The sequence below is a fragment of the Tachyglossus aculeatus genome, unplaced genomic scaffold, assembly GCF_015852505.1.
Source record: "Tachyglossus aculeatus isolate mTacAcu1 unplaced genomic scaffold, mTacAcu1.pri scaffold_97_arrow_ctg1, whole genome shotgun sequence".
In the NCBI taxonomy this organism is placed as follows: domain Eukaryota; kingdom Metazoa; phylum Chordata; class Mammalia; order Monotremata; family Tachyglossidae; genus Tachyglossus; species Tachyglossus aculeatus.
This window is the reverse complement of record NW_024045100.1, coordinates 141718-151849: the sequence shown is the minus strand read 5'-3', so window position 1 is coordinate 151849 and position 10132 is coordinate 141718. Positions and strand designations below refer to the sequence as shown.

Sequence of the window (10132 nt, the reverse complement as noted above, 5' to 3'; positions counted from 1 at the left end):
GGTATGTAATAATTATAATAGTGGTATTTGCTAAGCACTTGCTATGTGCCATGCATCTACTAGGCACTGGGGTGGAAACAAGCAAATCAAGTTGGTCACATTCCCCGTCCCATGTGGGGCTCACAGTCTCAACCCTCATTTTATAGATGAGGTAACTTAGGCACAGAGAAATGAAGTGACTTGCCGAAGGTCACACAACAGAAAAGTGGCAGAGTTGGGATTAGAACCCATGACCTTCTGAGTCCCAGGCCTATGCTCTGCCCTCTATGCCATGCTGCTTCTCTGTCTACCAACATGTCTACCAACTCTGTTACACTCTTATATTGTACTCTTCCTGTTGGTGGCCATGGCCTTTGATCGCTTTGTAATCATCTGCAATGCACTGCTCTACACAGTCATCGTGTCTAACAGAGTCTGCAGTGAGCTGGTCATTGCAGTGTATATTTATTGTTTCCTCAATTCACTGATACAGACCACTGTGACTTTGCAAGCCTCATTCTGCAACTCCAATACCAGTAAATACAGTAAATAACTTAGGACAGTAAATACAAGTGATTGATTGATTGAATAGTCTTGGAATAGAGGTTGGGTATGGGGTTGTTTAAGATCCAGTAAATCTGGAGAGCCATAACCCTCACCTAGGAAGGTTCACATACAACCAAAGAGTTTCATCACTGGCACAGAGTTTAATCTGTCATGATTAGAAAATGAAACCACATTAGATGCATTCACATAGAAAATGACACAGTCTGCATGTTCTTCTCTGACACATGTTTTCACTCTGCATTTTAACTAGAATGTGACAGGAAAATTTGGTAACATTCTTCTGACAACGTGTGTCTGACAGAAACCAGTGCAATGCAGTGTCGGAAAAAAGCAGTTGTACACACAACGGTATGGTGTTGGACACACAGTGAGTACCACAATGCAACTTTACTTAAACCGAAGTTTTGCCAAGAATGCAACCCAGTGCATTTAATTTTAAAATGTAAAATTCCACTGCTATAATTTTATTGACCAGTAATTTTAGGGAACATTGAAAAATATGAGTTTGTTCATTTATAATATTGCTGCTGACCACACTAATTCACCCCAAAACTTTCCTATCACTTTTTTCAAGGCCTCCTTCACAACTCTATTTTGCAGGCTATAGATCGGGGTTCAACATGGGAACGATGTGACCATAAAACACAGAGGCTGCTTTGTCATAGGGCAAGGTGTGATTTGTATACAGCTGTTGAAAATACACGGAGAAGAGAGTGCCATAATACAAAGCAATGATTGTCAGGAGGGTTACACAGGTAGAAAAAGCCTTACACCTTTCCTCTCCTGAAGGGAATTTCAAGACCACAATAAAGATGCAACAGTATGAGAGAAAGACCACCAGCAGAGAGCTGACAGGATTCAATATGGAAATAATGAAGATCTGTTTCTTTTTAACTTGAGTGTCAGAGCAGGAAAGAGATAGAGGTGGATCAGCGAGGTAGAAGTGATTAATGGGACTGGAGTCGCAGAATGAGGCTTGCAAAATCATAGTGTTCTGTATCAGTGAATTGAGGAAACCATAAATATACACTGCAATGGCCAGCTCACTGCTGACTCTGTTAGACATGCTGACTGTGTAGAGCAGTGGATTGCAGATGATTACGAAGTGATCAAAGGTCATGGCTGCCAACAGGAAACATTCTGTAGTCGCCAAAGCACTGGAGAAATACATCTGGGTGAAGCAACCAGTAAAGGAAATGTTTCTGTTTCCTTCAAGAAGATGTTTGCCAGTATTTTGGGTGAGATAGGAGAGGCATAACAGATAGCAACAAAGAGAGGTGACTGAGGAAAAAGTACATGGGGGTGTGGAGTCGAGACCTGATCCTGATTAGCCCCATCAACACAAGGTTCCCTATCAGGGTGATGAGATAAATTATTAGAAATATCACAAACACCAGAATCTGCAGGTCCAGTCGATCTGTAAATCCCAGAAGGATGAACTCAGTCACCATGGTTTGGTTCCTTCCAGCCATTTTTCTCTTCAATTTTTAATCTTCTCTCTGTAGGATTGACAAGGCTATTGAACAAAGATCCAGTGTGTGCAGGGAAGTGTACTAAGTGTCTAGGAGAGTAAAATAAAACAATAATTCAATGTTGATAGTGTTCAATGCTCCCAGGCATCTATAACTCTCCCCCAGCATTCATTCATTAACTCTTTCAGTTGTATTAATTGTGTGCTTTAATATATGCAGAGTACTGTACTAAGCACTTGGGAGAGTACAACGAAACAAGAAACAGACTCATTCCTTGCCCTCAACAAGCTTAAAGTCCAGAATGAATGGCTGGGCTTACTAGCCGTGTGCTAAAAGGCAGCAAAATTCTGAATTCCTAAATCCCATTCTTCTCTAGTTCCTGTTATTTAATGGGCATCCCAGAGGATTTATGCTGGAGAATAAAGGGCACTGACAGTGTCTTCCAGATTGTAAGGTAATTGTGGGCAGGGAATATGTCTAATGTACCTGTTTATTATCGTATTATACTCTCCCAAACATTTAGTAAAGTGCTCTTCACACAGTAAGTGCTCAATAAATACAGTTTACTTACTAATTGCATGACCCGAGTCATGATTCCAGCTGTACTTTCATGGAGCTGTACTAGCTGAGCTCCATTTGATTATGTTCCCAACTCAGCAAGCTCATTTCCCAAAAAATGCTAGGGATAGGGTTAGGGTGCATTCTCAGCTATTCTGTTGCATTTCTGAGCCTGTGTTTTTCATTCAACGGATTTACACCCATCCCGGCATATTTGTGTACTCAATTACATATTTTGATCACAATAGTTCTAGCTATTTTTACATCTGACTTCCTCAATTATGCCATAACCTTGTGTTGGCAGGGAACATGCTACTTAATAATAATAATAATAATAATAATAATATTTTAAGTGCTTACTATGCACCAAGCACTGTTCTAAGCACTAGGGTAGATACAAGGTAATCGGGTTGTCGCACATGGGGCTCACAGACTTAATCCCCATTTTACAGGTGAGGTAACTGAGGCACAGAGAAATTAAGTGTCTTGCACAAGGTCACACAGCAGAGACATGGTAGAACCATGTCCTCTGTCTTCCAAGCCCATGCTCTTGCCACTAAGCCGTGTTGCTTCTTTATTCTGCACTTCCCAAATGACTAATTCTTCAGTGCATTACATCAAGTGGGCATTCAATAGACTCTGCTGAGTCTAATGCCATTACTACTTCTAGTAATGCCATTATTACTTCTAGTAATACGAATACTAGTATTCATTCATTCAATCATATTTATTGAAAGCTTACTGTGTGCAGAGCACTGTACTAAGTGCTTGTGAAGTACAAGTTGGCAACATATAGAGATGGTCCCTACCCAACAACGGGCTCACAGTCTAGAAAGGGGAGACAGACAACAAAACAAAACAGGTAGACAGGTGTCAAAATCGTCAGAACAAATAGAATTAAAGCTATATGCGCATCATTAACAAAATAAATGGAATAGTGAATAGGTACGAGTAAAATAAATAGAGTAATAAATCTGTAATAAATTTCCTAGTGGAAAGTGCAAAGAACTGGGAGTCAAGAGATTCGAGTTCAGAATCCAGTTCTGTAACTTACGTGCTGTGTGACTCCAGGCAAGTCACTTAATTTTGCCGTACCTAAAAGTTTCTTCATCTATAAAATGGGGATTAAATGCTTGTTCTCCCTCCCCATTAGACTGTAAGTCTCCGCTAATGCTAGTCTCCTCACTTTAAATTGATTTCATCTATATCACTGCTGAACATTCTCCTATGTCCTGTCTTTGGCCTGGAACTCCCTCGAACCTGAGCTGGGGATTCAGAAGGAACTGGGTTCTAATTCCGGCTCCAACACTTGCCTGCACTGTGGTTTAATGCAAATCACTCTCCTTTTCTGTGCCTCAGTTACCTCATCTGTAAAATGGGGATTAAGGACAGCAAGCCCCCTGTAGAACAAGGGCTGTGTCCAACCTAATTATCTTGTATCTACACCAGAGCTTACTCTGGTGACTGGCACCCGATTATGATGATAATGATGATGGTATTTCATAATAAGCACTTACTATGTGCCAGGCAATGTTCTAAGCACTGAGGTGGATACAAAGAAATTAAGTTGGACACAGTGCCTGTCCCACTAGGGGCTCACAGTCTCAATCCCCACTTTATAGATGAGGAAACTGAGGCACAGAGAAGTGAAGTGACTTGCCCAAGGTCACACAGCAGACAAGTGGTGGAGGTAGGATTTGAACCCATGACCTTCTGATTCCCGGGTCTGTGCTCTATCCACTCTGCCATGCTTCTTCTCACATAGTAAGCATTAAACTAATACCATAAAGCACACACGCACACACACACACACACACACACACACACACACACACACATTTTTATAGTATTTGTTAAGCGCTTACTATGTGCCACACACTATACTAAGCTCTGGGGCACTTACAAGTAAATTCAATTGACCTCGAAGGTTACAATCAAGGCATATGTGAGCAATTTCAATTCCCCAGTGCAAAATGCTTTAGAGAGCTAACAATTATTTCTTTAATCATCATACTAGCTCTCACCTTGGTTTTATATTGTATTTGTTAAGCGCTTACTATGTTCTAAGCACTACGAGTAGTGTGGCTCAGTGGAAAGAGCATGGGCTCTGGAGTCAGAGGTTATGGGTTCAAACCCCGGTTCCTCCAATTGTCAGCTGTCTGACTTTGGGCAAGTCACTTAACTTCTCTGTGCCTCAATACTTCATCTGTAAAATGGGGATTAAGACCGTGAGCCCCCCGTGGGATAACTTGATCACCTTGTAGCCTCCCCAGAGGTTAGATCAGTGCTTTGCACATAGTAAGCTCTTAACAAATGCCATCATTATTATCCAGCGCTTAGAACAGTGCTTTGCACATAGCAAGTGCTTAATAAATGCCATCATCATTATTATTATTACTAGAGTAGATACAAGCTAATAAGTTTGGATACAGTCAATGTCCCACATAGAGCCCACAGTCTTAATCCCCATGTTGAAGATGAGGTAACTGAGGTTCAGATAAATGAAGTGACTTGCCCAACATCACCCAACAGTGGTGGAGCCAGGATTAGGACTCAGCTCCTCTGACTCACAAATATAGTGAATAGAGCATGGGCCTGGGAGTCAGAAGGTCATGAGTTCTAATCCCATATCTTGTCTGCTATGTGATCTTACACAAATCACTTCCCCTCTATGGGCCTCAGTTACCTCATCTGTAAAATGAGAACTGAGACTGTAAGCCCCTTGTGAGACAGGGACTGTGTCCAACCTGATTTGCTTGTATCCACCCCATCACATTGAATAGTGCTTGGCACATGCTAAGCGCTTAACAAATACCACAATTATTGTTATTTTTTATTTTTTCTCTATTTTATATGATGAAGCAAAATTAAACTTTACATTTCCCATGTGGCTTGATGGAAATTACATTGAATTACAAGGTCTCCTACAGGGCACTCTTCTTTCCATTGCATTTCTGAGGGCAACTTTCACCTCCCGATTCCTCATGCTGTAGATTAGGAAATTCAGCATAGGGATCATCATGGTGTAAAAAATCAACAGAGTGAGGTCTTCATACAGGGACGAACTTGTGTCGGGCCTTAAATAGATTAAATATATGGTGCCATAAAATATCACCACAGCTATTAGGTGGGAACTGCAGGTGAAGAAGGCTTTGCGTCTCCCCTCAGGAGATGGGATTTTCAGGATGAAGATCAGAATGTGCAGATAAGAGTATAGGAGTGTCATCACCATGCTTATTTGGATCAAGCCCACCCCAGCAGAGAGCAGGATTTCATTGATACAGGTATCAGAGCAAGAAAGCTGCAGAAGGGGGAGGGCATTGCAGAAGTAGTGGTGGATCATGTTGGAGCCGCAGAAAGTAAATTGGGAAGTGGAGCTGATGAGCAGGGTAGCATTTGCAAATCCAGCCAAGTAGGAACCAGCCACCAGGCCCACACAGACTTTCCAGGAGATGACAGTCTCATAAAGCAGAGGGTTACAGATGGCCACCATGGGCATATGCCATGGTCACCAGGAGGAAAGATTCTGTGCTGGCAAAGCCAGTGAAAACGAAGAGCTGCCCAGCACATCCAACTACAGAAATGCCCTCCCCTCATTCAAAGAAGTTCACCAGAGCTCTAGGGGCGATAGACAAGGAGTAACATACGTCCATGGAGGACAATCTGGTGAGGAAAAAGTATATGGTCAGGTGCAGGTAGGAATCCATTTGGATTAATATGATCATCCCAAGATTCCCCAACATGGTAGTCACATAGATCAGTAAAAACCTGCAATTCCGGGTGGTCTCTGAAACCCACAAGAATGAATTCAGTCACCACGGTGCCACTGTTCCTGTCCATCGAGGAATACGATTACCCAGTCCACATAGCCAATCGCACTGCTCTGTGTATGCTAGATGTGACCCACAACACCTCTTTCCCATGGAGGCATGTAAAACTAGGAATTTCCACCAAGCCAATATGGAGCCATTAATATAGTTCTAAAAGAAAGGAGTTGAGAAAAGAAAATATTTCCTTGTAAATGCACTCATGTATATAGTGGTTCCTATGTATGCACTCACAAAGAGATAGGATAATTAGTAATGATTGGAAATTTAATGTAGGGGCAGAGAGGACATTTGTTTATCTGTGTCTTAAGTCTCCTTCATCAGATATCTCCAGCAAAGGTAATGCTGGGACCTTAGGAAGAGTGGAGTAAGTTAGGCAGAGACCAAGAACCACATTCGAATAAACCATATTGGGATCTTGCCTCCTGAACAGAGAAATTCTGGATTCCTCTGGAAATCTGTGGAGAGATGACTCGGTAAACTTATGCTGGGGTGAGATGGAAGGGAGTGAATATTCCCCAGAAGAAAAAGAGAGTATACCGCACCTTTGATCCAGGGCCCAGATCATTAAAAGTGACTGTGACTGGGGTTATAAGTATTCGGCCATCAGTTCAACTGCCACCATTCAATTCTATCTTCCACAGTTCTGAAAGACAATTATGGGTAAGTGTGGTTAATCAGGTATTTGAATAATAGCACTATTTAAACAAGGTGACTAATTATGCTTTTTACATTCAACAGCATTTAGGAGTCTTTTAGGGGCAAAAGCATTAATGATTATATTATACTTTTTATATTAATGTCTGTCTCCACCTCTAGACTGTAAACTCACTTTGGGCAGGGAACGTGTTTGCCGACTCTGTTTTCTTTTACTCTCTCAAGCACTCAGTATAGTACTCTGTACATAGTAAGCACTCAATGAATACCATTGATGATGATGATGTCAATATTGCCAAAGCTTTTACCTCTAAAAGTAAGCCCATTGGAAATCTGCAGGGGCTGCCTATAGAGAATAACATAGATTAGCTTCTGAGATTATAAAATAAAATGAAGGAGGTGAAAGATTTTAAAGAGATGGATATAAATAGTCCTTTTACCAGTGCTCTTCTTCCAAGCAGCTAGATATATTTGGCAGTGTTGACTCGGCCAAGAATCATTCTCAGATTCATACTCATTTGTGTTGAAATGAAACATGAGGGAGATACCTGTGGAAATTAGAAGCAGAGGTTAAGAAAGGGAAGGACTCTATCCCTTGGCAAGATTACCTACAGATAAGGCCAATCTTTGATTAATAGATTTGTTCCTTGTTTTTCATTCTATTTTGTCCAGTATTCCAGCCACTTGGGCAGGAGCCTAGAGAGGAAGTTAAAAAGAAATTATTTCATTTTCCTGCTTGTTAGCAGCACTGGAGAGACAGGTAGGTGAACCAACCTTTTGGCTAAAATAAAGTGGTTTGAATTATCTGTAGATTTCTGCCATCACTGTAATGGAATCAAGAAATGACTGTTCTATAGTTTTAGTATTCAGAGGCTAGATATCTGACATTTACCAGTATCACCATCACTGATGTAAAATCCATTATTTTTGTCTTTAATGGAAAGAAGATTCATTCATTCATTCAATCGTACTTATTGAGAGCTTACTGTGTGCAGAGCACTGTACTAAGTGCTTGGGAAGTACAAGTCGGCAACATATAGAGACAGTCCCTACCCAACAACGGGCTCACAGTCTAGAAGGGGGAAACATACAACAAAACAAAACAAGTAGACAGGTCTCAAAATCATCGGAACAAATAAAATTAAAGCTATATGAACATCATTAACAAAATAAATAGAATAGTAAATATGTGCAAGTAAAATAGAGTAATAAATCTGTACAAATGTATATACAAGTGCTGTGGGGAGGGGAAGGAGGTAGGGCCGGGGGGATGGGGAGGAGGAGAGGAAAAAGGGGGCTCAATCTGGGAAGGCCTCCTGGAGGAGGTGAGCTCTCAGTAGGGCTTTGAAGTAAGGAGGAGAGCTAGCCTGGTGGATTTGTAGAGGGAGGGCATTCTAGGCCTGGGGAAGGACCTGTGCTGGAGATCAATGGCAGGACAGGCGAGAATGAGGCACAGTGGGGAGGTTAGTGGCAGAGGAGCGGAGGGTGAGGGCTGGGCTGTAGAAGGAGAGAAGGGAGGTGAGGTAGAAGGGGGCGAGGTGATAGAAAGCCTTGAAGTCAAGACTGAGGAGTTTTTGCTTGATTATGAATCTGTCATAAACTGCATTCTTTTGCATTTTGCATGTCAGTTCAAAATTCAAGCCTGCTTGTAGAATGAAGTAGAACTGCATGACTTCCAAATTATTCCTTTCTAGTTTAAGTTTAACAACCATGTTTACATAAAAGTTTTGCCTTCTGGGACTAAATCGTCAGGGTCTACAAGTACTTAATATCAAAGAGGCTGAAAACACAATAATTAAATGATTTGTTTATGCTTGATAATTTCAAATACTATTTGAAAATTAATTCTGTATAATTTCATGAGGAGCAATGGGTGTTGGAGGGAGCAGCAAAAAGGGAGAGATTGAGAAGTGAAGAGATAGAGGAATGAGGGAGAGGAATGTGATGGGGCAATTCTAAACAGAATAAACAGAAGGAGGGGTGAAAAGGAGGGATAAAGGGTTATAGACAGGACGGGTAATAAGGAGAGAGGACAGAGAGAATAGATGGAGGCTCTTGGTGTCCCTTTTATTGGGAGTACTAGATGTTAGATTGGATGGTAAGAGATGTGTCATCTACTGTCCCCCCCCCTCCCCCGGCCGCAGCTCCAACTTCTTTAACTATTTTGACCCCGTTCTCACCTTCCTTCTATCCTTTTCCATGCCCATGCAGATCCTCGGAGACTTCAACATCCAAATGGTTGTCCCTGGTGACTCCTCTGCCGCCCACTTTGTAGCTCTCCTTGACGCTGCCAACCTCCTGCTCCACCCCACCTGGCCCACTCACCAACTTGGTCACACTCGACCTCATTACCTCCTACTGCTGCACTATCTCCACCCTCACCAACTCTGAAATCCCTCTCTCTGATCATAACCTTCTCACCTGCCTCCTCACTCACACTCTTCTCCCCTGTAAATCTATATTAAAACCTCACGGAGACCTCCAATCTCTCGGCCCTATCGATCTTTCTCAGCGCATCACACCCCACCTCACTTCCCTTTCCTCTCTACCCAATCTTGATGAACAGATTACTGTTCTCAACTCCACCCCCAGATTACTGCTCTCAACTCCACCCTCGCTCCTCAACTCAACACGCTTGCTCCCCTTTCCCTTGGCCGCTCTCAACCCATTAACCCACAGCCTTGGATCACTGCCACTGTCTGCCGCCTTTGCTCTTATGCTCGAGCTGCTGAACGCTGCTGGCGAAGGTCTAAACACCAAGCCAACCTTGTTCACTTCAAGGTTATCCTTTCCTGCTTTAACTCTGCCCTCTCCTCTGTCAGGCAAAACTACTTCTCCCTTATTGACACTCATGCCCATCATCCCCCTTAACTCTTCCATACATTTATCTCCCTTCCTAGGCCCCCTGTTCCTCCCCCTCCTCCATCCCTCACCCCCAACGATCTGGCCTCCTACTTCAGTAGTAAAATTAACTCCATCAGGTCTGAGCTCCCCAAAGTCACTCCTCCCTTTCTCCAACGCCCCAGCTCTCAACACTCTCCACTACTCTCCCATCCTAACCAGCAGTACCTT

General features: G+C 42.4%; 1 protein-coding gene across 1 annotated transcript; it reads right to left on the bottom strand.

The window, feature by feature from the left end:
• Positions 1-1147: 1147 nt before the first annotated feature.
• On the bottom strand, positions 1148-6069 carry LOC119924342 (olfactory receptor 1020-like). The gene is made up of 2 exons (XM_038743215.1): positions 5483-6069; positions 1148-1703 (listed from the first exon to the last, which is right to left on the bottom strand). Exons 1-2 carry the CDS (start codon positions 6067-6069, stop codon positions 1148-1150), a joined length of 1143 nt encoding a protein of 380 aa, XP_038599143.1.
• Positions 6070-10132: the final 4063 nt, after the last annotated feature.

Excerpts from the sequence above, each read along its gene's own strand:
- LOC119924342 (XM_038743215.1), bottom strand. The coding sequence starts at position 6,069 with ATGGTGGCCATCTGTAACCCTCTGCTTTATGAGACTGTCATCTCCTGG. Across the intron at positions 1,704-5,482 it reads AGGAGACCTTGTAATTCAAT|TGCTTTGGCGACTACAGAAT; the intron begins GTAATTTCCATC and ends GTATTTCTCCAG.